The sequence below is a fragment of the Meriones unguiculatus genome, assembly GCF_030254825.1.
Source record: "Meriones unguiculatus strain TT.TT164.6M chromosome Y unlocalized genomic scaffold, Bangor_MerUng_6.1 ChrY_unordered_Scaffold_35, whole genome shotgun sequence".
Lineage (NCBI taxonomy): Eukaryota > Metazoa > Chordata > Mammalia > Rodentia > Muridae > Meriones > Meriones unguiculatus.
This window is the reverse complement of record NW_026843712.1, coordinates 500548-526739: the sequence shown is the minus strand read 5'-3', so window position 1 is coordinate 526739 and position 26192 is coordinate 500548. Positions and strand designations below refer to the sequence as shown.

Here is a 26192-nt window from a genome sequence, read left to right as displayed (position 1 = left end):
AGAAGCAGAGGAGGTGGAGAGGAAGTGGGAGGTGGAGAGAGAGGAGATACCATAATCAGGATATATTAAGTGAGAAGAAAAACCCTTCTTTTCAATAAATGAAGCAAACAACAAACAAACAAAAAACCAAAACCCCACCAATGAAACAGAAACAAACCTAATCATTCTCTCTGCACTACAGTAAATTTGAATTTTTCCTGACCTCTCTGCATCTCTCATCTTTATTTGTTTATTATTCTTTTAATGTTTTTTAAAGATTTTATTTATTATTATTCTTATTAATTTTTTACGTATGCGTGCCCTGCATGTACACCCACATGCCAGAAGAGGGCATCAGACCGCAGTAATAGATGGCTGTGAGCTCAGGACCCCTGCCTGGAAGAGCAGACAGTGCTCTTAACCACGGAGCTATCTCTCACTTTTAATTACGTGTTCAGGATTTCACTGTGCAATAACACACCAATAGTTTGTTTTTCATTTCGTGTCTTCAGTGTACCAGTCAATAGTCTCCCCTCGCATCGTGGCAGGCTTACATCTTCTCAGCTTCTCTTTTAAAGGTGCAAGTCATATTTAAGAAGCCATTCTGACGCCCATAGCTGTTTTCTGTTCAAAAGATGAGGAAACGCGGTCTCTTATGCGGTATAACGTATTATTACTGGGGAGTAGTGGAAAATCCCACAGCACTGACAAGTGACGACGACGAAGAGCTTAAACCTTCAAGGCATGTTCTATGTTCTGTTCAGCTGTAATGTTCTCTTGCCTTCCTGCACTGTAAGCATTTTCCAGCAGATTTCCCTTTAATTTCATGTGACGCTTCCAGGAGGAGCATTCACCCTTTCTGTTTGTTGCTGCATTGTCTCAGAGAGCTCAGGCTTGGAAACCGGACGGCATTCACTCCGCCTTCCTCTTGCATATTCATTTCTGGCATCTGACTACGTCATAAATGATTCGTGACTGGGCGTGGACCACGTTTCTCTCTTCCGGCTGGGCAGGCACCATCTTGTTTCCTGGCCCAGGAGAAGGACGTGCCCGTTGTGTGGAAGGTGCTCCTCAACCCGCTGCTGGCCGGGGACCTCAAAGTGGAGGCAGCAACGGTTTGGAGCCGAGTCTCCGGGAAGAGGAAGGACTAAGAGAGTGGCAGGGACCGCAGTCAGGCGCCAGCATTGGTAACAGTCTGTACCTCGGTCGGTCGTAGAGGCCTCGGGAGCCCTTGGACCAGGGCACAGACAGTTGAGCTTTCGCCTTTGGAGCTAATTAGAAAGTAGGGAAGCAGAGCCATTTGCATAGCACAGTTCCATTTCCTTATCCTGGTATTAGTGTCTGCGGACTGGAGGTGGTCCTGTCCTTTTTTTTCTTTTTTCTTTCTTCTCTCTCTTTCTTTCTTTCTTCCTTTCCTTTCCTTCCTTCCTTCCTTCCTTCCTTCCTTCCTTCCTTCCTTCCTTCTTTCTTTCCCTTCCTCTGTGCCTCCCTTCCTCCGTCCCTCCCTCCCTCCATCCATCCGTCTCTCCCTCCGTCTGTCCGTCCCTCCCTCCGTCCGTCCCTCCCTCCCTCCCTCCCTCCGTCCCTCCCTACCTTCCTTTTCTTTTTCAGCTTTTTGCCCGTACATAGAATCTGGGGCCTCGGATAGTCAAACTAAAACACAGTCTTTCAAACAGTCTTAGGCTTCACTTTCACAACTTCATCCTGCACAAGACTTAGTATTTTATAAAATGTGCCTTGTTGTTTTGGGTATCTAGTGCACCGGTATCAGATGCTCCTCTAAAGGCCAGAAATGTGTTTGGTCACCTGAGAAGAACTGGTTGTGACATTCCAGCCTCATTTACCTTAAGTGGTAAAGTTAATTTAATTCGGGTGGAAATAAACCCAAAAGTCCGGAACTCTGCGTTGTGTTCCTGCATTCTGAAAGAGGTCAGATGCCTGCACAGTCCGTTTGGCACTCAGTTGCCCTAGGAGTTGCTCAATTTTTTTCCTTCAGAAACAATTCCTGGATTCCCCTGGAAGCTCTAGAAAGGAGAAGGGAATCAGGTGGGCTTGAATCACTGTCCAAGTCACCTACCCAACAGATCCAGCCTAACAGTTTCAGTAAGATTCCTTTTGCACCTATTTAGAGAGCTAGAGTCTACATGTGACTCTGGAGAGAGTCCTCAGAGCAGATGTTTTATGTAAGTGCACAATTAGACCCAGCATCTGGCTTTTACTATCTTATTTGTCTCTCGTGATCACCCGGCCTTAAAACTGCACATTGTATTGAAGAAATGTGGTGCATGTACTTTTTGTGGAATAGCCTCCAGTTTTAAAGGTCTCAGCACCCTCTTCAGGTTACCCTTAGTACCTTCCAGATAAAACTACTAAAGATTAAAGACACAAAATAGAAACTGTGGGCATTTAGAGCCAACCTATTACAAAAAAATTGTGCCAGAGCCTTAGAAATTCTTAACGTTCCCTTGAAAGTGTGCATTGGCCTCATGAACTTTCCTGGGGCCGCTAACTGACCTCTACTCTCAAAAGTGGGATTCAGTTTTATTGTTTGGAGAAGCCCAGGCAGAATTCAGGTGTAACCAGTGTCTAAGCACTGGATTTTTTTGGAATGTGAACTGTCAGAATATCTACTGCTTAGATGCTGGCCGTTTGGCCTACGGTATCTCTTAAGATAGCAGTGCTGGTGTCAACCTCTATGAAGGGATACCAGCAGAAAGTCCCTGCCACACATGTACCTCAGCTGTGATATGTTTCCTGTTTCTTCAGATGTCCGGGAGTCACAAGAGTGTCTGGGCCAGACTCTAAGCTGGATTCTAATTGGTCTCCTGCCTATTCTACTTTGTGTGAAATACCCCCAGGGCCAACCAAGGTGAGTATGTGGCTCCTGTCAAGATGGAAACAAGAGGAGGGAGTGGTAAAGCACCACTGTCTTTTCATATATCTTAAGTTCCATTACCATTTTATCTCCGCTGGAACTCTGTGCTCGTCTTCAGGCAATGTCGAAAAACAAGGAAATGGACATAGATGAAAGCCTTTACTCTCGTCAGCTGTGAGTGGTGTCCAGGATGGGAAGTGGAGATTGGGAGGAGGCACAGAGTGGGCCAAACTGTAACCTAGAGTTCTTTGTTGACAGGTATGTGCTAGGTCATGAGGCGATGAAGCATCTCCAGGCTTCCAGTGTGCTGATATCAGGCCTGCAGGGCCTGGGTGTGGAAATTGCCAAAAATATCATCCTTGGTGGGGTTAAGGCTGTCACTCTCCATGACCAGGGTACTGCCCAGTGGGCTGATCTGTCTTCCCAGGTATCTCTTTTTGTTTCTCCTTGCCTAGGCGCCAGCATGTGCACTGCATATGTTTCAGTCCTATCTTTCCACACCGACTTTATAGTTCTACCTGCGTGAAGAAGATATTGGCAAAAACCGAGCTGAGATATCCCAGCCGCGCCTTGCCGAACTCAACAGTTACGTGCCTGTGCACGCCTACACTGGACCCTTAAATGGGAGCTTCCTTACTGGTTTTCAGGTACCCTCCTGCCTCCTGCCTTATTCTTTCATCTTTGCTGTCATTTCGGCTGTGGCAGTATGACTGGTTTTTTGTCCTGGAAAATGAGGTGGGGTAGGTGGCACTTAGAGCTCCCCAGAGGGGCAGATTCTTTTGTAGAAGGGGGCTGTGTTACAGTGACATCTGAAGCACAGCACCTGCATACATAATTCCCGAGCCCTTGTCAGAGCGTGAGCCTCTTGGTCTTTACAGGTGGTGGTTCTTACCAGTGCTCCTTTGGAATATCAGCTGCAGGTGGGTGAATTCTGCCATAGCCATGGAATCAAGCTGGTGGTAGCAGACACTCGGGGCCTGGTGGGGTGAGTGCTTGCCTCTTTGTTGTCTAACTTCTGCCAGCTAGGCGAAGAGTCCCCCAAACCTTCATGTTCTCCTCCACCAACCAGATTTGAAATGCTTTTTTATTTCTCTTGAGTGGTCTGAGGGGTGTAGGATCTGTTCCAGTACCTTAAAGTGCTGGAAGGCCCTGTGCTTGGTCCAAAGCACCACGCCTGTCGCCTCCCTCCCTAGACAACTGTTCTGTGACTTTGGAGAGGAAATGATTCTCACTGATTCAAATGGGGAACAGCCACTCAGCGCCATGGTTGCAATGATCACCAAGGTAAGGAGGCCAGCTGCATAGGATCTCAGTCAGAGGTAGACAGCAGTTGTTCTTCCTCTTTCCTCTCCTTTTCTTGTTCTCTGCTTCTCCCCGTTCTTTCTGCAGCCTGCACTCCTTCCTTTCTCATCTTTCTGTGTTCTTGATGTTTTCTTTTCCTTTCTTACTCCCTCATTTTTTTTCTTATTTTCCTGTCTCCCCTCCCCTTTTTTTTCTTCCCCTACCTCTGTCTGACTGTTGAATGTGGGATCTGCCCACTAATTAGGTGAGCAGCCTATCCCTGAGGTAAATCAAGCACCTCTAACTAGTAGTTGCCCTTACCTGCTGGCAACCTGTGCTTGACTGTAAATCCTTGGTGTTTTTTGTGTTTTTGTTTGTTTGTGGGTCGTGCTGGTTTTTGCGTCTGCCTTTGAGATGTTCTCAGGAACGTACTTAAGACTAGCTTTGAATTCAGGTTGGGGTTCTGCCTCAGCTTCCACGGTGGTGGTACTACTGTAAGCATGCCACACTGTGCTAGGCTTAAAGCTAACTCTTTTTTCTTTCCTCAACCAGGAAAATCCAGGGCTTGTCACCTGTTTGGAGGAATCACGGCACGGATTTGAGAGTGGCGACTTTGTCTCTTTCACAGAAGTTCAGGGCATGAGTGAACTGAATGGCATTGGTCCCATAGAGATCAAAGTTCTGGGTACGGCAAGCCTGGGGAAGGAGGGTGAGAAGTGATAGCAAAGAATAAAGGGAAGAATGGCTCTGTGATATTGGCTGTCTGAGGAGCCAAGAGGTCACTCTGCAACTTGTAAAAGTGGTCTCAGAAGAGTCCACTTGCCTCTGCCTCCTGAGTGCTGGGAGTAAAGCCATGAGCCACCATGCCCTGATGAAACAGAGCCTTTTAACTTGTGTCTCTCCATCCCCACTGCATCATCTCTCATTCTGTGTGTGTGTGGGGGGGAGTATGCGTGCCTGTGTGTGTGTGCCTGTGTGTGTGAAGTGCATTGCTTATTGTTAAACAGCCCAGTGACTGTGGGTTTATTCCCTTTTGGCTGTTGGTTTATTCCCTCTTGACTTTTCCCTCTATTGGTTGTAGTTTAGACAGCTTAATTTTCTCCTTAAGCTATGAAAGGACTAGGCGACTACGTCCTTTCTGTGAGGTAAGATCAGTAAGCTGGGTTCTGGAAAGACTGCTCAGTTTGCAAGAGCATTGCCTCTCTAAGTGTTGGTGCCGAGTCTGAATTTAGAATAGCCACGTTGTGCAGTCCGGATGGCACACAGGTGACCACTGCAGCTTCAGTGGGCGTCAGGGGCAGAGGAGTCCTGAGGGCTCACATCTCAGTCATCGAACCTGCTTCACTGAGAAAGTTTCTGAAGGCTTGTATGGTCGTGATGTTAAGAATCTATAGTACAGAAATTTGTGTATGCAGTTAGCCACATTCAGTGCATCCCAGCAAAGACTTGTGAGACTAATAAAGCTTCTGTAGAGGGAATAGGTTAAGAAACTTGGGGAAACCTAAATGAAGTGAGGTGTGTCAACAACCACCGTCAAGAGACGCATGGTGTTTGATACTGTTTGATAGATGCAAGATACTTGTGAGTCTTACATCTTTGATGTTGGCTCCAGTTGTACTGGCATGCTGAACTTTATTCTGGATTAATCTTCTTAACCTTGGGCCTCAACTCCTTTGTATTGTCCAGACCTGGATGAGTGTGATTCTGAGTACTCGAGGTGATGCTTATAGGAAGCCTTTCTTCATGGCGGAAACTGAGCAGTGATGGAAAGGACTGTGAAGACTCTTAAAAGTTGTTTTGTATGTAGCCCTCCACCCCAGGGTCCCTGCTCATAGAAATGATTCGTAAGAAAGGGAAACTCTGTACCACTGTGGATGACGTCATGCACCTGACGTAATTCTGGCACTGAGGAGGTGGATTCAGAAGGATTAGGAGTTGAAGGTCAGCCTTAGTTATAGAGCAATAGGCCATCTTGGGCTATGTGAACCCTTGTCTCCAAATCAAGAAATAACGGAAGAAAAATTCCTTGTTTTTGAACATGAACACATTTTTTTTCTTGTTATTCCCTAACTAACATTGAAACATAGTCTAGCGTAGAGAACATTGGTATAGCAGTTCTCACTATGGTGAACATTGGTATAGTTGGTAAAGTTCTTGGTTTGTGTAAGTGTTCTGGAGAGTTTGATCCCCCAGAACCCCTGTAAGAAAAGTTAGGCCCTGTGGCTTGTGTCTTTACAGAGGTAGTACATAAAGCTTGGGAGAGGGACAAGTAGATTTTTTTTTCTCTTGTTTTGAATTTGTGTGTGTATGTGTTCCGGGATGCCCTGCAGTGAGAGCTACAGACAGTTGTGAGCTGTATGGGGTAGGTGCTGGAAATTAACCAAACTCCTGTCTTTGTGGAGCAGGAAGCACTCTCAACCACTGAACTAAATCTTGGACAGAACTTGAAACAGAAGCCAGACTTGGTGGTACTTTCCTTTCATGGTATTAGTGAGTTTGTTGTATTCTGCCTGCTATGTGCACACTTTGAACTGGCTGTTTTTGTACTCTGAATCCCCTTGAGGTGACTTCTGAAGTGCTGGGATAAGACTTGTATACTCCTGTGACTTTGGGAGTGTTTTGTTTTCTTTTCCATGTCTTGAGTACAGCATGCTTGAAATAAATAAAAAAATAAAAATAATAAAATAAAATAAAAAAAAAGGCTGCTGTGTCTTAGGCTTGGTTTTTGTACTTGGTCTTAGGACAGCAGATGGGCACTGCATGGGCTGGCAGTCCTCTCCATCTTTTTCATCTTTCAGGTCCCTATACCTTTAGTATCTGTGATATCACCAGCTTCTCTGAGTACATCCGTGGAGGCATTGTCAGTCAAGTGAAAGTATCTCGGAAGATCAGTTTTGTGAGTAGTTGGGGAGGGGCCATGGGTGCATGAAGGAGTGCTTTGGAGATTTGTAGGTTGTTCACATCTGGTGTCAATGCTCCATCGTCTACAGAAACCCCTACTTGCCTCCTTGGCAGAGCCAGATTTTGTGGTAACAGATTTTGCTAAGTGTTGTCGCCCTGCTCAGCTGCACATTGGCTTCCAGGCCCTGCATCAGTTCTGTACTCAACACAGCAGGCCGCCTCGACCCCATAATGAGGTAAGTGAGTGGGAAGCCAGCCAGGAACCCCAGATTTGTCTATTCCCTGTGCCTGTTTTACCTCCAGTAGGGCATGATGGATTCTCTCTGGGTCCGACCAGGAGGATGCTGCAGAAGTGGTGACCTTAGCGCAAGCTGTGAATGCTCAAGCTTTGCCAGCAGTTCAGCAGGATTGCCTGGACATAGACCTCATCCGGAAGTTGTCTTATGTAGCTGCTGGGGATCTGGCACCCATGAATGCCTTCATTGGTGGCTTGGCTGCCCAGGAGGTCATGAAGGTTAGCATGAGTGGGAAAGGGTATGGACTGCTGTGTGCATCCGATTCCATGACTGCCTTTCAGTCCCTGTCACTTCCAGTTTGGCTACTGACAGCACTCCTTCCCCAGGCTTGTTCTGGAAAGTTTATGCCCATTAGGCAGTGGCTGTACTTTGATGCCCTTGAATGTCTCCCAGAGCACAGAGTGGCCTTCATGGAAGAAAAGTGCGTGCCGGTAGGTTGTTGGGAACAAAGGGAAACTTTGGGAACCTCTTGAGGGAAGGCTCTCTGTAACCAGTCTCTATTCATCCACATAAATCCAGCGTCAGAACCGTTACGATGGGCAAGTGGCTGTGTTTGGATCAGACCTACAAGAGAAGCTTGGCAAGCAGAAGTACTTCCTGGTAGTTGACACTAATGGCTTCCCTCCACCCTCTCCAGCATCTCTCTCACCCTGATCCTTTTTGGGGAGGGATCTTTTGGTTTTCATGTCCTGATCACATCACCTCTTCTGTGTTTTGGTTGGTCAAGGAAAGGCTACATGATTCTGTGTTTCCTCCTCCTCCTCCCTCAGTCACGCAGAGGAGTTTTCCAGCCCTGTGCCTTGAACGTTTGGTACTGCACAGTCTTGTGTTCTCTTGTTGTTTTCTTATGGGAATAAGGAGTGGCTTACCGTGTGCCACCATTATTCACTCAGATCAGACTGTTTACCAACTTTTAGGTGGGTGCAGGTGCCATCGGTTGTGAGCTGCTCAAGAACTTTGCCATGATTGGCCTTGGCTGTGGAGAGGATGGAGAAATCACAGTTACAGATATGGACACCATTGAGAAGTCAAACCTGAACCGTCAGTTTCTCTTCCGTCCCTGGGATGTCACCGTGAGTGGGATGGGATGGGATGGGATGGGATGGGATGGCATGTCTTTCTCTCATCTCTTTGATTCTGATCCAAGTGGTTTACACGTTTCTGCTTTCTTTAGTTTCTGCCCTTTTCTTTACTTCCTTCCTGTATTTCAGTCATTCTGGAACGAGTTCAGTTGATGTTATTTCCTGTCCTATTCCTTCCTTTGCCTGGTTTTCCCTCTCCACCCAAGCTTGGATGTTTCTTCAAGGCAGATGTGACATTGTGAGAAGTGGGTTAATAGAGGCATGATTGTGGATTCCGTACAGGTCAGTACGACCTCGACTTGCTCATAGTCCACCTTTCCTTGGCTTCATTTCACACTAAGCATTCTAGACTCTTGATTTAGAAAACTGAGGTAAGGAATGTTCGTGGCCCTCTGTGATGGGAAGGTTTGGAACAAGGGAGAAACTTCCTGAGTGCATTTTGATCTCCTCTCTCTGTAACACTGAGTCTACACGACTCAGAGATTACTTAAGTGGTATTGAATACTGTTTGTCTTCCCTCACCCAGCTCGTTCTGCCAGTGGAAAGGACAAGTTTCTTCCATACTTTCTGGGAGCCTTTGTTAGTTCAGTGAAGCTGTTTTCCAGATGACTAGTCTGTGGTAACTAAAACAAACAAACAAAAATAACAACAACAACAACAACAACAAAAAATCAAATCAGAGTTAGCTATTGCAGCTTTTGCAGTCTCTAGCAAAGACTGCCATAAGTGGGAGGCTGAAGCCAGAAATTAGGACAAGCCTGGGCTGCACAGCAAATACAAGAAGCGAAAGATAGCCTGTCATGGTTAACATGCACTAAACAAAAACTAAAACAGAATCTTTAAAACAAAATAAAACACTTCAAGAGAATACTCTGTTTTCCCCGCTCTCCTTCATAAACTTTTTTAAAGCTGCACCTAAAAACAGATGTAGGAGTGCCATGGATATAAAAATATAGCTGTATTTTCAGGTGTGGTGTGGCGGTGTACACGCCTTTAATGCCAGCACTCGGGAGGCAGACACTGGCCCGCTGTAACAGAGTGAATTCCAGGACAGTCAGGGCTACACAGAGAGAGACCTGTCTCCAAAACCAACCGACCAAAGAAACCAACAAACAATAGGTGTCAGAAGAGAGGACATCACCTGAAACATACTTAGAAAAATCTGAATATGCTGTGACTCCTCAGGAATTCTATGCTGGAAGTGTTTTCACGATAAATGCTTATTAGTGCTTTTAAATATTCTGCTTAAAATTCTAACATGGGAAGTTGTGGTTCATATGACCTAAATCCCAAGAGGCTCTTTTGGAGACTGTCCTATGAATATGAATATGTCTTATGAATATGTGGCGTATGGTTAATGTTAGGATGCCAGACGTGTGTAAGAGAAGTAGAAACAGAGAAGTTAGCTTTTGGAAATACCGGGGGTGCTGGTGTTCAGTGCTTAGGAAGAATTTTCTCGTAGGGAAATTGGCATTTCCGTGATGAAACAGGGTATGAAAGCAAACAGTTGACCGCGCCAGGTTTGCAGTAGCCTGAGGAAAGATGATATTGGGCTGTGTGGTATTTAAAGATTAGAGAGTCCAAGTGGAGGAGGCCACAAGTGAAAGTGGAACCAGAGGAGCTGTTGGAGAAGTAGAACATAACTCACTCTGTCTGTGTTTCTATTTGGGTTACTCCTGATGCCATTAACTGAAAATACAGTAGCTATTAGCTCATTCTGACCTCGTGTCTTGTTTCAGTTTTTCTTTCTACTCACCTTCTGACTTGAGGACACTTGCATTCAAGTGTAAACCACACCCAGAGAGAGGGGGAGAGAGAGACTCAGAGAATGTACAAGCTAAGGAAATACCTATTTCACAAGACTCAAAATATTCTGTGGTCCCAAACTTCCTTTATAATCCTTAAGCCATAGAGATCTGAGAATATAGCTGTCATAAAAGAGCATCCTGTGGTCCGTAATCTCCTTTGAAGTATCCCTTGGGGCTGACACGATTGGAGCCTGGTTCACCTTGAGCCTTCTTTTGCCCTTCTGGAGATAAATCTCAGGATATCTCTGTGACATTTTGTTTTGTGGGTATATGGGAATCAGCTCCTTTTTCCATATTCTCACCCAGAAGTTAAAGTCTGAGACTGCTGCTGCAGCAGTGCGAAACATAAACCCACACATCACGGTGTTCAGCCACCAGAATCGAGTAGGCCCTGAGACAGAACACGTGTATGATGATGACTTCTTCCAAAACATTGATGGTGTGGCCAATGCCCTGGACAATGTGGATGCCCGTAAGTTTGCAGCTTTATGAGGACAAGAGCAGGGTAGTGTGTGTGTGTGTGTGTGTGTGTGTGTGTGTGTGTGTGTGTGTTGCTTGTGTTGCTGCCTTGTCTTGGGGTTTTGAGACTGAGTTTCTCTGTGTAGCCTGGGCTGTCCTGTAACTCACTCTGTAGACCAGGCTGGCCTGTGGTCCTACCGTATCCAAACATTCTTGCTGCTTATCTTCCATTTCTCCCCATCTCGCCGAAGGTTTGTACATGGACTGCCGTTGTGTGTACTACCGTAAGCCTCTGCTGGAATCAGGCACACTGGGCACCAAGGGCAACGTGCAGGTGGTTGTTCCCTTCTTGACAGAATCTTACAGCTCTAGCCAGGACCCACCTGAGAAATATATCCCTATCTGCACACTGAAGAACTTCCCCAATGCCATTGAGCACACCCTGCAGGTGAACATCTTTGGGAGAAATGGGAGGCTTGGAAGGGTTAAGTCATTCCGCCTTTTTCTGTCTCGTGCTGCAGATTACAGTTTCCTGTGTGTTTCTGTGTCTGGAATACATCCTGTGGCTGTATACCTACTGCCAGAGAACCTGTCAGTGAATCCTTTCATTTAAAAAGAACTCTACCTTTTTGCACATCCTGGGTGTGCTGTCACAGTCTCTGAGGTCTTACTTACCTGTATTAGCCCATAGGTGATGTATATCTAGCAGGTGTTCCTTTGGTGTCCTCCACCTCTGTTGACAGCACTCGCAAGATTGCACAAGTTCAAACCAAGCAAAATCCCAGCACAAAGAAGAAGTCCATACATTGTCCTGCCTCTGAGCAGGAAGAGTGAAACCTGCTCAGAAAGGGAAAAATCGTTGTCTACAATGGACTGTTACTGGGTCTATCAAGCACATTTCAGGGTAGGCCCCATGCCTAGGAGTAGGTGGCCACATGGCCTTCTTGTTTTTCTTGCTCGCTTCTGTTTTGGTATTTCTTCTCTTGCAAATGGGTTTCTGTCCCTTTACTTCTCTGGGTTTTTACTTTTATTGTGTTTTCTTGAGAGATACCACATGGGTTAGGCAGGGAGGGAGTCTCGGAGGCCTTGGCAGAAGTCAAAAATACAATAAAAATATATTGTGTGAAAAAACTATCTCAAGTTCAAAAATTAAAGAACCTTAAGCTTTTCATTTTTGAAAGAGGTACAGGAAGGTCATTGGACATGATCTGAAGAGTGAGAACGGCCTGTATAAACAATGCTTTCTGCTACACAAACCAGCTAATGTTGACTCTGCAGGTAATTTAGAAAAATTACCTTTGATAGTGAGTGCATTTTTGGTTTGTTTAACGCTTACCCAAAGTCTGTTAAACAGCTGGTTAGTCAGTGTTGCTTCTGCCTGTGTAGTCAAGTACATAATCTTGTGAGCCATCTGGCTGGACAGAGTGAATGCTGTCCAGTGGAAACCAAACCCAGAGCCCAGGGCTGAGAGGATGTTTTTGTTTCTGTTTGGTCATAGGCTCAGTGTAGTACCACTGAGGCTGTGCTAAGGAGTTGGCGATCAGGAAGGAGTAGGCTGTGGAAAGGTCCAGCTGCATTATCATGTCCTATTTCTTTTAATTTTTATATTTTTCTTCACAGTTTATCCATTATGTATCCCAGTGGAAGCCCCCTATTCAGTCCCCCCAAGTCTAACCCTCCCTCGCTCTTCCCCTCTTCCCCTAGTCCACTGAAAGGGGGAGTTCTCCACTATTGCCCCCTGTCCATACCCTGTAAAGTCTCATCAGGACTGCTTGGATCCTCTTCCTCTGTGGCCTGACAAGGCTACATCACCAGGGGCAAGTAATCAGAGAGCATTCGACTGAGTTCATGATAGGGGCAGTCCCTGCTCCACTCATTCAGGGATCCACAGGGAGACTGAGCTGTCAGTTGGCCACATCTGAGCAGGGGGTCTAGGCCCTCTCCATGAATGGTCCCCTGCTGGTGCATTAGTCTCTGCAGGAACCCCTGGGCTCAGATCTTTGAGTTTTTAGGTCTCTGTGTGGTGCTCCTGTCCATTCCCACCCCCCCCCCATGTCCCTGTAATCCTACCTCTCTTTCTCTCTAAGACACCCTCTGTTCTGCCCAAAATTGGCATCTGCTTCATTCCTCCATTGAGTGGATTCTTTCAGAGGACCCTCTATTGTAGACTCCCATCCTGTTTCCTTTCTTCCACTGGTGTCTATCCTGTTTGGCATTCTGAACGCGATTTAAGCATCCTCCCTAGGGTCCTTCTTGGTGTTTGGGTTCTTTAGGTCTGTAGATGGTTGTCCTATATTACATGGCTGAATCCACTTATTAGTGAGTGTTGACCATGCCTGTCTTTCTGTTTCTGGGTTACCTCACTCAGGATGATCTCTCCTGGTTTCATCTATTTGCCTGCAAATTTCATGACTTTTTTGTTTTTAGGTGAGTACGGTAGAGTTGTGTAGCCATGCCTGCCTGTGCACACGGCTCAACCGTCCCAGACAGCAATGCGGGCCCCAAAGCACCCAAAGAGACTGGTTGTCCCTGTTCGGAAGAAACCCAATGCTGAGGGAACCATGTCCGTTTTCTTGCTAGAGGTTATGGAATGGTTCCCTGGGTCTTCACAGCAGACAGAGAATCAGAAAACTTGCTTAGACAGTGTTCAGGTACTTTGCAGGCTCCCTCCCAGATCCTCAGATTGCTTATCTGCAAAAATGTGCATCCCTATCAGAGATAATGTGCATTGAAGTAATATCTACCTCAGGGGGTGATTAAAGCACTTATCAATAAGCTTTGGTAAAGTGCTTAGTGTTGGGTATGCGGTTGCCATTGTAGTCAGTCATGTGGTATGGTATGTACTCATTCACTAACTTTGATGCCTGCTCATGCTATCGTTACATCACAGAGTTAAAATTCAGATGTGTGCAGTGGTGTTTATTCTTCTGCAGTGGGTCATAAAAGCAGGGGATTGTGTGTGAGAGTTAGAATTCAGAACCTATATGTGCAGTGTCTACATAGATGTCTCAGGCCATTTCAGCAATTTGTCCTAGCTCTCAGAAACCTTGGTGAGTAGACAGTGTCTGTTGAGTCATGGGTACTGTTCTGCCCAAACCTAAGTAACTGCTTGTGGATCATTCTTCTTCTAATGTGAGTTGTTGTTGTTGTTGTTGTTCTTTTTTTTTTTTTTTTTTTTTTTTTTTTTTTTTTTTTTGTCTATCTCTCTTAAATCCCAGCATATCACACCTGTATTGCCATGAACTTTCTAGTGTCTCACACATAACATAAGTGGCTGCAAAGAATGGCCACAGGTGTTAAGATTGGTGTTGAAAGCTCTGGAGAAGGTGGGTCCCCTCATTCAAGAGGTTGAATGCTGTCTTCACCCAGAGCAAGCTCTACTAACTAGTAGTCACTAATGTGTCTAGAACGCTATTTTGTTGGGCATTGCTGACAAGCACATGACATTTGTGTGCTCTGTCTGTAGTGGGCTCGCAATGAGTTTGAAGGGCTCTTCAAGCAGTCAGCAGAAAACGTTAACCAATATATCACGTAAGTCCCAGACACTGTCTTGCCAACCAACAAAGGTATGCTATCTGCTCAACTCAGGCAGAGGAGATGAGTTAGATGGTCGATTGAGCCTGGTGCTGGTGGAGGTGCTGGGAGGTGGTCAGGGTCGCCTTTTCCATGGAGAAATAGGCTAGTCCAGAAACCTTACTTTTAGGCCCCTGATGTAATCCAGCTGTTTGCATTGGGCAGGGACCCCACATTCATGAAGCGAACATTGCAGCTAGCAGGCACCCAGCCTGTGGAAGTCCTGGAGGCTGTACAGCGCAGCCTGGTCCTGCAGAGGCCACGTACTTGGGCCGACTGTGTGACTTGGGCCTACCGGCACTGGCACACCCAGTATTCTGACAACATCCAGCAGTTGCTGCATAACTTCCCTCCAGACCAGGTATTCTCTACCCCCTGGGTGTATTGGGCTGAATACATTTCCAGGAAATTGGATGCTTACTGTCCAATATATGACTATCCATGGCTTCTTCCAGGCAGCTTAACTGCCATGGGCACCCCAAGGCAGGGTTTAGGCCAGTACTTTGGGCAAGCACTTGTGTTTTCCTTCTCCCTGTGTGACAAGCAAGGGGTTTAGTTTCCTTTCTTCCTGTACTTGTGGGCTGAGTCACATCTGATGTCACATGAGGGCCGTGGTCAGAGGTGAGAAAGTTCTCTAGTTAAGCACATACAGCAATCTCTGGTCCCAGTTCCCAACTGTGGTTGGCACTGGGTCACATCATGGGTAATGTCTTGATGAACATCGTCTGTGAAATAGGTATGGTAATGTCTTTTGGGAGTTTAGAAAGGATCAGTTTGCATTTCTTAGTATTCCTTCGGTTTTGTACCTCATATAAAGTGGTAAGTTTTGTCTTGTTGTGTGTTGGGATCATCATGAATTTCCAAGAATGGTGGGCCTGGGATTCATGAGCTGAGGATGGTGTGAGTGTCCTACTCCCTCATCCTCTTCATCCTTTGCATTCTCCTAGGTTACGAGCTCTGGGGCACTCTTTTGGTCAGGACCAAAACGCTGTCCACATCCGCTCACCTTTGACACAACCAATGTAAAAGTTGTCCTGGGTCGGTGGGTGGGTGGGTCGGTGGGTGGGTGGGGAGTTTGTCTCTACCCTCACCCTTTGCCCTGCCTTTCTTTTCAGCCCCTGCATCTGGATTATGTGATGGCTGCTGCCAACCTGTTTGCCCAGACATACGGACTAGGAGGATCCCAGGACTGTGCTGCTGTGGCCAAACTCCTACAGTCTCTGCCAGTCCCCAAGTTTTCTCCCAAGTCTGGCATCAGGATCCCTGCTTCTGAGCAGGAGCTGCAGAGCATCAGTGCCACACTTGGTGAGAAAGCTCCGCAGTTAGCTCAGGGTTCATGTGTCTGTTTCCTCTCCCTGTAAGCCTCCCTGCCCTCTGGTGTTTGCCACTGGCCATGCTTTTCACTGTGTTTCTGCGATTTTCCTGGCCTGTCTTCTTTGAGTCTGTACTTTAGGGTGCATGCTTGGAAAACAAGTTTCTGTATCTCCTTTCTCTGCAGTATGGGTTTATGTAAATGGTTCATTCTTTCTTTATATGAATTACTTTACAGAATTCTCCTTCTTGTTTCTTCTTGAATTCATTTCCTGCAAACAAAACCTGAATGCTCCCTGCCATCTCCTTCTGCTGCTTTGTCTTGTAACAGAGGTTGTCTCTTTTCCCACCCAGGTATCTACTTCACACTTTTCTCTGTGTTTGTGTCCACTCTGTGTCTTGCTTGAAGCACACCACACTTGGAGCCCACTTGGAGTCATGCTCCATCTCCTCTTCTGACCTCTCTGAAGAGTCTCTTGTCTTGTCCCAATCTCCCCAGTTGATACTCAATTTCCCATAGGTAGTAGTTGTCTCCTTCTGGTATTTGGCCAACAATGTCCTTTTCAGACTTTCACCTCCTTCATTTAAGTCTCTGCTTCTCTTCCCTGTAGGATTGCCTGTCTTTTCTTTCCATTAACTAACGTCTGTCTTTATGTGAAGTTATCTGAATCACTTTTTCCCAGCTCCGTCATCTTCATCTTTCAAAACTGAAATCCTATGCCCATCGAACAGCTCCTACCATCCTGTACCACCTCCCCATTTCAGAAGACATTTGTCGACTTTCTTGTTTCAGTCTTTTTGACCACTCCCTATACCATCTTAGCACAACTACAGAGAAGCAAAATCATACCAGGTGTTTCTCTGTCTCATCTATTTTTTTTTTTTTTAGTGTGATGGCTATGCATTAATGTACTCCTACAATTTTCTCTCTGTGTCACGGCTTTATTAGACTCCTGTGTGAATATTTCTCTGTTAATTTGTTGCCGTATAACTAATTTATTTCCTTCCACCCTTGATCTATTATGAACATGCTGCTTGCTTGTATGATGTGTTCATCTTTGTCACTTAGGTTCTTCAGGTGTTTGTGTGTTTGTATTCCTCATCCCTGTATCCCTTGGGCAGGGAAGTGTTTTCTCACCTCTCCTTCTCTTCCATCTTCCACGATACCTTTCCTTTTCAAATACTTTTACCTGAACACCACCCACTCACTCCTGACTTCACCTTGGACAGTGCAATGGGTTCACCAGAGATTGTGGTGTCTTTCACTTTGTGCAGATAACAGCCATCTGGAGAACCTCAAGATTTCACTTCCTACTCCAGACAAGCTGCGTGGATTCAAGATGTACCCCATTGACTTTGAGAAGGTATATGGTGGGCTACTTGGGACGTCTAGCATGGTAGGCACAGAGCCCTAGCAGTAGGCTTTGGTCAAACATTGTTGGCCTGCAGTGGTCGCCATCTGTTTCAAAGAGTAGTTGCTTTGATGAAGGGAGAGAGTTAGATCTGTGAGTATAAGAATGAATAGCTTGAATGCCGTTAAGAATTAGGCTGGTTTAGGAAAGGTGTGGTAACATCTCCTTTTTTAAGATTCATTACTTGACTAATTCTGGGAATTGGCTAGGTTCCCAGTCCCTGGCTTGATTTCCACAAACCCCAAATGGTCTGTATTTCATATGTTCATCTACAGTACTTGTCCTGCACTGGAAGGCAAGTTTTAAAAAATGTAATATCCTTTGATTAAAAACAACAAACAAACAAACAAACAAACAAACACTACTGCTTTGAGATTGTGTCTCCTAGAATTGACAGTGAAGTTTCCCAAAACAAGACCTGAGCAAAGGCAACACCAATAGACATTTTTTCCATTTAGATGTACTTTGATTATATTCATCTCCTTCCCCAAGTCCTTCTAGATCATTCCCAACCACAACTTCCATGATTTGTCTCTAAAACAACAGAAATGTAGTACAACAATAAGACTTTCCAAAACCAGGAAAACAAGACACCACTCAAGAGAGAGAACAGCGAGAGTCCCAGCAAACCCTTTTTAAAAATTCATTTTTTAAATTGATTACAATTTATTCAGTTTGTATCCCAGCTGTGGCCCCCTCCCTCGCACCCTCCAAACACCCTTTCCTTTCATTTCTCTGCCAATGCTGCTTCCCCAGTCCACTGATAGGCAGGTCGTCCTGTCCTTCCAGCTGACCCGCCTATCAGGTCTCATCAGGACTGTCTGCATTATCTCTCTCTCTCCACCAAACTCTTAACAAAATAAAAGCACACACAGACTGTCCAGTCCTCTAGGTATTGTTCCACTATTCCTAAACAGGAGACCTGCTCTGATATGGTTGATATACCCATTGTCACTCCACAGGAGAAAAGTGATGTTCCTGTTCCCTGCAGGTATAAATGACAGATTGGTTGTTAACCTTGACCCTAAAGGTTTTGCTCATTCATCAATTTTTTTTTAATTTTTTTTTTATTTTTTATTTTTTTACAAATACAACAAAATAACATAGGATAAAACAACTATCACCTCAGAGCTGGATAAGACAAACCACCGACAGAGGAAAAGAGCCCAGGGGAAGGCACAAGAAACAGAGACCCACTAAGTGAAAGCCATAATACTTACTCAGGGGACCTGTGCAGGGTTTATATGAGATTCGCTCAGTTGATTTAGAGGGCCTAGTTTTGTTGTTGTCCTGCATCCCTTCTTGCTCTTACCCTCTCTCTGCTCCTCTTCCCTCCATTTCACCAGTGTGGCTGCCCAAACAAGACCTGAACAAAGGCAACACCAGTAGACTATTTATTTCTACTAAAACAACTTCTCAAATGTAAAATTACGTTGATCATATTCTTCCCCTTCCTCAAGTTCTTCCAGCTCATCTCTGATGGAGTGACACTGGGCATAATCAACCACTCCAGGTCAGACATCCTGTTTGGGAGAGGTTAGACAGCGCATCGTGAGTTAGGAGGTGCATACAAGTCTGTGTGTGTGTGTGTGTGTGTGTGTGTGTGTGTGTGTGTGTGTGTTTCTTTAAGAGGTTGGTGGTATCTGTTCTCTCCTCTACCATAGGTTTCATGAGCTCAGAGAGGAGGGATTTCATGTGGATGTCCCATTGAGGGATGGCTGCTCCAAGATCTCTTACTCTCTGCATAATATCCAGCTGTGGGTCTCTATGTTCCTATCAGCTGAAGAAGGAAGATTTTTGGATGTTGGTGTAATAAGACACCAACATTGATTCATAAATGTAGTGGAATATCTGTCATTAAGAATCATTTTTCACTATGTTTTTGTTTTTGCTTTTACCAGTATCATTTGATCTCTTCACTACATCTCTTTAGTATCTATTGTCAGGTTCTTAGTCACCCAGTGTCAGGTATGGCTCCATCTCATGTGGTGGGGTCTTAGGTCAAGTCAGTCATCGTTTGGCCTCCCTGCCCCACCCCCCCAGTCTTTGTGTCAGTGTTAACCTAGTATGTGTTGCAGGCAGGACACTATGGTAGATGAAGGCTTTGTGACTGGCTTGATGTTTATGTTCCTCTTTTGATAGCATGCAGAGAACCTTCCTGTACCAAAGAGTGAAATGTAGGGGTGAGGGCTCTGTCTAGGTACCAGTTTGACATTTCCATGTTCAGTGAGTTGTGTAGATGTTTTTCTTCAGCTGTCAGCTTGAAAAGAGCAACCTGTAGTCTTGGCAACAGCTGGGGTTAGTTGGGGATCCCTTGGGACCCCTTTGGCCAGTTTCTCAGACAGATGCAACACAATCCCAGTCCTGGAAGCTTCTTTTTGTGACGAGAGGTGGCCAGTTGGGGGGACTTTGTCTCTCCCATCATTTGGTGATTTCATTCTATCTTGCATGCCCCCACCCCCTTTTGTAAATGCTTTCAGGAAGTTTCTACTTTGTTCGGTTTCTGCATACCCTCACATCACCATTATTTTAGCCATATCTCCCCATATTCTCATTTTGGTTTGTTTATATGGTGAATCACTTTTATTGTTTTTTACATATTGAACCATCCCTGCATCGCTGGGTTGAAGCTTCTTGGTCATGGTGGATGATGTTTTCCAAGTGTTCTTGGATTAGGTTTGCAAGCAGTTTATTGACTGTCTTTGAATTAATGTTCACAAATGAAATTGGTCTGTAATTCTCTTTCTTTGTCCTCCAGTCTTTATGTGGTTTGATTATCAGGGGTAACTGTGATCTCATCAAAGGACTTGGGCAATAGAGTTCTGATTGTCTTTTGTAGAGGATTGGTATTAACTCTTCTCTGAAAGCCGTGGTGGTGGTGGTGGAGCATGCTTTTACTCTCAGCACTTGGGTGGCAGAGGGAGGTTGATCTCTGAGTTCGAGGCCAGCCTGGTCTACAGAGTCATTTCCAGCACAGCTAAAGCTACACAGTGAAGCCCTGTCTCGAAAAATAAAAACAAACACAAAACAAAACAAAAAGTCTGGTGAACTCCTGTGCTAAAATATCTGGCCCCAGACTTTGTTCGTTTGGGAGACTTTCAAAGGCTGCTTCTATTCCACTCTAGGGTAGAGGTCTTTAAAAATTGTTTATCTGATTTTTATTTAATTTTGGCAAGTGTTACTAAAGTATGGAGGAGCAAATTATCCAGTTTTTTTTTTTATTTTCCGGTTTGGTGGAGTACAGGGTTTTGTCTGTCTGTCTGTCTATCTGTTTGTTTGTGTGTTTGTTTGTGTTTTGATTTTTCAAGACAGGGTTTCTTCTCTGTGTAGCCCTGGCTGTCCTGGACTCCCTTTGTAGACGAGGCTGCTCTCGAACCCACAGAGGTCCCCCTGCCTCTGCCTCCCAGAATGGAGGATGACAGGTGTACAGCACTGCTCCTGGCTTTTGGAGTACTGGTTTTTAAAGTATTGTCCTTATGATTCTTTAGGTTTCTTCTGCGTCTGTAATCATAGCCCTCTTTTTGTTGCGGATTTTTGTTAATTTGGATATTCTCTTTCTGCCCTTTAATTAAATTATAAAAGATCTGGTCAATCTTTAATGATTTTTCCCCATTAACGAACTGTTGTTTCATTGATTTCTTTTAACCCTGAGTTTGATTATTTCTTATCGTTGGTGTGAGCTCTTCGTTTTCTTCTAGAGCTTTCAGGTGTTCTGCTAAGTTGCCACTATGACGTCTCTTTAAGTTTTCTTTCTGTTTTTGTTTTGCTTTCTAATGTAGGCTCTTAGTGCTCTGAACTTTCCTGCTCAAATGGCCTTCCTTGTGTTCCTTAAGTTTGGGCATGCTGTATATTCATTTTCCTTCAGTGCTAGAAAGTGTTTTGTTTCTAATTTCTGCCTTGACCTGTTTTTCATTCAGTAGGGCCTTGCTCAGTTTTTATGAGTTTGTAAGGTTTCTGTTGTTTCTGTTGTTGATCTCTAGCTTTAATCTACGGTGATCAGAAATGATATGTGCAGTGTTGTTTTGATTTTCTTGGACCTGTTGACACTTCTTTGTGTCTGGCCACATGGTCAATTTTTAAGGCTCCTTGGGGGTCTTAGAAGAAGGTATGCTCTTACGCGTTCGGGTGAAATGTTCTGTAGATATCTGTTAAGTCTGTTTGGTTTCTAACTTCAGTCAGCTCCAACGTTTCTCTGTCTAGGTTTTGTCTGGATGACCAGTCCATTGGCGTGATAGGGGTATTGAAGTCTCCCACTGTCAGTGTGTGAAGGTCAACATGTGATTTAAGTGGTAATAGTGGTCTTTAAAAAGGTTTTCAATTATATTTATTCATTAAATTAATGTTTTATTAATTATAGTGTACCCCAGCTTTAGCCCCCTCCCACTTTGCCTCCCGGTCCCATTTTCTCCTCCTCATCTCTTCCCATGCTCCTCCTCAAGTCTACTGATAGGGGAGGTCCTCCTTCCCTTCCCCCCTGACCCCAGCCTATCAAGTCTCCTCAGGACTGGCTCCGTTGTCTACCTCCATGGTCTGGTAAGGCTGCTTCTCCCTCAGGCGGAGGTGATCAAAGAGCCAGCCACTGAGTCCATGACAGAGACAGTCCCTGCTTCCATCACCATGGAACGAACACATGTGGAGACTTGAGAAGTCAGGTATAAGTCTAATAAGTCAGCCATTCTTTAGTACTTGGTCTTTTCCCCTTGCTGCATTTAATATTCTTTCTTTGTTCTGTATATTTTAGCGTTTTGATTATTAGGAGATGAGAGGACTTTCTTTCTGGTTCAAGTCTATTTCGTGTTCTGTATGCTTCTTGTACTGTGATAGGCATTTGTTTCTTTGTTTGTTTGTGGTAGGGAATTTTTTTCTGAGATTTTGTTGAAAATTATCCTGGGCCTTTGAGCTGGGATTCTTCTCCTTCCTCTATTCCCACTATTGTTAGATGTGGTCTTTTCTTGGTGCCCCGGATTTTCTGGATGTTTTGTGTCAGGAGCTCTTTAGATATAGCATGTTCTTTGATGTGGGCTTCATTTATTCTATGGTATCTTCACCACCCGAGATTCTCTCTTCCACCTCCTGTATTCTGTGTCCCCTCTGTATTTTCTGTTTAAGTTCCTGGATTTTTCATTACCAGGTTTCCATCAGTTGGGGTTTTCTGTTTTGATTGTATTTTCGCTCTCAGGTCTTGAACTGTTTTATTCGTGTCCTTCCACTGTTTGCAGCTTCCAAGATTACTTTAGGAGATTTATTTGTTTATGTCTGATGTATTTCCTCTTTAAGGACCTTTATCATTTCAAACAGGCTGTTTTAAGACCTTTTACTTGTGCTGTGGACATGCTGGGCCTGCTGTATCGGGGTTGGTGGGCTTTAATGGAGGCAGATGGTACTGATTTTGTTTTAATCTCCAGGCATTTGTGATAGGGAGGGTTGTAATTCTAGGTGTACAAGGTGCTGAAACCCAGGCTTCTCTGTGCTGGGTGGGTGTTTTGTTCATAGGCTTCTCTTTCTCCCTGGTATTTTATAGGAGAGTGTGGAGGCTGTGTGAGGCCTATAGGAAAATCTTCTGGAGTCTTGATAGGTGTGGGACTGGGTTTTCCAGGTAAAATGTGTTTCAAGGTGTGGCGAACTGAGACTTAAGGATTGGAATGGGCTTGGGGTGATAACTGTGCTTTACTGCAGGGAGGGAAAGCAGAGTGTTTCACCAGGAGCTGAATAGTCATTGCCCTTGTTACGAGAGCACACAGTTAGGAGAGACCACAGCTCTTTAGCTCTGCTAAAGAGCTCGAGAGGAGACCAGAGGATTGAACTTGGAGGAGTTGAGGCAGAAGTGATGATCTGCAGTTCCCTTTCCGACGTCCCTGCCTAGGTTGCTCTGTGGTTTCTCAGGGAACGCCTGCTGGAATTAGGGGACAGAACAAACCCATTAGGGGTGTAGGGAGAGGAAGAGCAGTAGGACATATAGAGATGAAGTGGGTGTGGAATGCTGCCACAAGTAGACTGTTACAGAGCGAGGTTTGAGACTGCAATTTTTGATTTGCAGGAGCTGAGGTAGACACGAGGACTTGGTTAAATTTAGGCTGCCTGTTTCCTGGACCAGAGAGGCCTATAGTTCCCTGTAGACCAGAGGGCCTCCTGGATTTCAGATCTAGATGTGGAGAGGGAGATGAGGAGGGGAAGGCCTATAGGAGGTGGGGGTCAGAAGGCTGCTTCAGGTATTCTGCTGCAAAGCTGTGGATGATAGTCGGGGACTGGACTTGGAGGAGCAGAAGGAGAGGTGAAGGTCTGCAGTTAGCCTACCCGCCTCCCTTATAGGAGTGTGTTTGAAGAGAGTCCTTAGAGGCACTGAATACCTGAGCGGGGAGTGGGAGGGCACGGTTATTGGGCCCCACTCATAAACAAAGAACGGCAGGCAACGAGGGAAGGCTGAGAGTAGGAGAAACCCTCTTTTCCAGCGTTTATTCAGTACCGAGTTGTCATCCCTGAAATCATGGAATCCAAGTAATGCTCACAGACTGAGCAGGTTCTATTTAGGTGTTATCTTTAAACATACCAAGATGGGGCCATAATTTTTAAAGAGAGCAAGCAGGGAAGAGGATAGTTAGAATGGATTTGAAGAAGGAAAAGCTAGAGAGAGACGCCACAATTACATTTCACTCTAAGAAAAAGAAAAAAAAACAAAAACCAAAAAACTTTGCTTTGAACAAGACCTGCAGGACACAGCACAGTTACTTCTTGTGGTCATTGCATTCATTGCACGTGGCTGGAGGAGACAGTTGTCTCCTCAGTAGCCATTCACTGTCCTACTTCTCCACTCCCAAAAGGATGATGACAGCAACTTCCACATGGATTTCATTGTGGCAGCATCCAACCTCCGGGCTGAAAACTACGGCATTTCCCCTGCAGACCGGCATCAGGTAATAGGAGTCTGTGACCTGCCATTGACCCTTGCCCCAAGCTGTTTTTCCTTCCTTTGAGTCTTCCGTAGACCCCCTGCTTTCTCTTAAACAGTAGCTAATCCCTGTTGGTCACTGTCTGTCTTACAGAGCAAGCTGATTGCGGGGAAGATCATCCCAGCCATTGCAACCACCACAGCAGCTGTAGTTGGCCTTGTGTGTCTGGAGCTGTACAAGGTGGTTCAGGGACACCGACAACTGGAGTCTTACAAAAACAGTTTCATCAACTTGGCTCTGCCTTTCTTTAGCTTCTCTGCACCCCTAGCTCCAACTTATCACCAGGTGCGGGACCTACAAAGAATATAGGAAATGTTGACGTTACCATTCAGGGAGATGATGAGTTCATGAGCACTGTGTGTGCGTGTGCAAGCGGGAGTGTGCTCGCGTGTGTATGTCTAACCTTCACAGGAGATGAGGTGTTATGTCACTGAGGTAAATTTTGGGTACTTTGGTCCGTTCATCAACTACACAGGCTACCTGATTGTGGGGCAGGCCAGATATTGCTAGAGTGCGAGGTTCTGTTTCGACAAAACCGAAAAAGAGCAAGAAGGGTGCTGGCAAAATACTTGATGGGGATCTATGAGGGAGGGAGAAAGCAGGGTCTTAGGGTGTGTGTCCTTTTCATTACAAAGATTCAGACTTCCTGATCACAGTTAGATGATGCTACAAGGGTGTGTTTGACAATAGAGCAATGGTTAGTGCAGTTGTAACATGTTAACAGCGCTTGGGTTAGCCCCTTCCTTAGCACGTGTATTTGTCCTCCAGTACTATGATCAGAAGTGGACATTGTGGGATCGCTTTGACGTACAGGGACTGCAATCCAGCGGAGAGGAGATGACCCTCAGGCAGTTTCTAGACTACTTTAAGGTAGGGCTCCGTCCTCCTTGAAGTCGCCGTAAGTGTACATTTGACTGACCACTGTCCCATCTCACAGTCACCACTCACACATCTCTCCTAACCTTTGCAGGCAGTGCACAAGCTGGAGATCACCATGCTGTCCCAGGGTGTATCCATGCTCTATTCCTTCTTTATGCCAGCCACCAAGCTCAAGGAATGCTTGGATCAGCCGTGAGTTAGCCTCTGGGCTGGTGGGATGGAAGCCTTATAGAGGATTCTCAGCATCCCAGTGTGCTTCTCATTCTTCCTGTTCTTTTCCCCTCCTCTGCCCCGACCTTGGCTTTTATTCTTCCCTCTTAACTCTTACTTTTCCTGATTTTCAGGATGACAGAGATTTTGAGCCGTGTGTTAAAGCGAAAACTGGGCCATCGTGTAAAGACCCTTGTGTTTGAGCTGTGCTGCAACAGTGAGAGTGGAGAGGACATCGAGGTTCCTTATGTACGATACATCATCCGTTGAACTCCATTCTTTCAGTTCTGTCAGCCCACAGCAAAACCCTTGTAGTTAGGATGATCCCGGAGTCCGGACTTGCTCGTTCCCAAGATGTTTTTTTTTTAGTGATTTTGTTTTTTACGCTGTTTAGAACTGAAAGTCATAATAATAAATTTTCAGGCTTTAGGTAGTGTGTCTTCCTCTCCTTGCAAGGGCAGCAGCCCTTACTCTCAACTGTGGATGCCTTACTCTACACTGTGTCAGGTAAACGGTGACAAGAGAACAGCTGCACAGAAGCAGCATGGGCATTATCCAGTATTCAAAAACAATACTGAAGGTTAAACTTCAGCTGGACTCATAAATGTGGGTGATGCCGACATTCCTCTTGCTGTTTCTGCTTAGGGAGAAATGAAGCCTGTGGCAGCAAGGCCATCGTGTGGAGGTCAGTGCTTACCTAACATTGATATAACCTTTCTTTTCTCCTGCCACATACCAGTCGTAGTGATGTCAGATGAAGCAGAGACTCTAGTCTTGATTTTTTTTCCCCTCCTGCCAGTTGCTCATCTGAAATAAAGGGGTAAGAGGTTGGTGCCTTATTAGGAATAAGGGTCTCAGAGTTGATTGCTGCTTAACGCGTGTGTCATTATTTTTGAATGTGTAGTTGCCTGCCTAAGTTTTAGGTATTGCTGTTGTTGGCTAGGCAGTCATGAAATGTGCCTCTTTTATTTTCGACAGCTGAATAATGACATTTAGGGGTATCATTAGGCCAGGGGTGCTCTCTCTTGTAAGCACCCCTCCGGCGCTTCTGCTTCACTCAGGACTTTTCTCCTGTCCTACTCTCCTGGTGACTTTGTGGTATTGAGTTGAAATGTTTGCAGTTTTCCTGGTTTCGGGAAAGGTGTTCATTCCCGAGGCGGTGTGATTTCGGATACCTTG

The 26192-nt window shown here is 45.3% G+C and overlaps 1 protein-coding gene across 1 annotated transcript in view; it reads left to right on the top strand.

Moving 5' to 3' along the window:
• Window positions 1-25283, top strand: part of LOC132651912 (ubiquitin-like modifier-activating enzyme 1 Y) — a 30733-nt gene extending 5450 nt beyond the window's left edge. The window contains exons 2-26 of the mRNA XM_060376866.1: window positions 2757-2848; window positions 2973-3028; window positions 3113-3281; window positions 3367-3501; window positions 3733-3839; window positions 4048-4138; window positions 4688-4820; window positions 6934-7031; window positions 7126-7272; window positions 7374-7550; window positions 7659-7763; window positions 7852-7932; window positions 8250-8405; window positions 10529-10694; window positions 10933-11129; window positions 14148-14212; window positions 14420-14615; window positions 15202-15276; window positions 15370-15559; window positions 16841-16929; window positions 23796-23888; window positions 24018-24209; window positions 24693-24794; window positions 24895-24995; window positions 25148-25283. Of these exons, the coding sequence (XP_060232849.1) occupies window positions 2757-2848; window positions 2973-3028; window positions 3113-3281; window positions 3367-3501; window positions 3733-3839; window positions 4048-4138; window positions 4688-4820; window positions 6934-7031; window positions 7126-7272; window positions 7374-7550; window positions 7659-7763; window positions 7852-7932; window positions 8250-8405; window positions 10529-10694; window positions 10933-11129; window positions 14148-14212; window positions 14420-14615; window positions 15202-15276; window positions 15370-15559; window positions 16841-16929; window positions 23796-23888; window positions 24018-24209; window positions 24693-24794; window positions 24895-24995; window positions 25148-25283 (3149 nt within the window). The remainder of the gene's footprint in view (window positions 1-2756; window positions 2849-2972; window positions 3029-3112; window positions 3282-3366; window positions 3502-3732; window positions 3840-4047; window positions 4139-4687; window positions 4821-6933; window positions 7032-7125; window positions 7273-7373; window positions 7551-7658; window positions 7764-7851; window positions 7933-8249; window positions 8406-10528; window positions 10695-10932; window positions 11130-14147; window positions 14213-14419; window positions 14616-15201; window positions 15277-15369; window positions 15560-16840; window positions 16930-23795; window positions 23889-24017; window positions 24210-24692; window positions 24795-24894; window positions 24996-25147) is intronic.
• The last annotated feature ends 909 nt before the right edge of the window (window positions 25284-26192 follow it).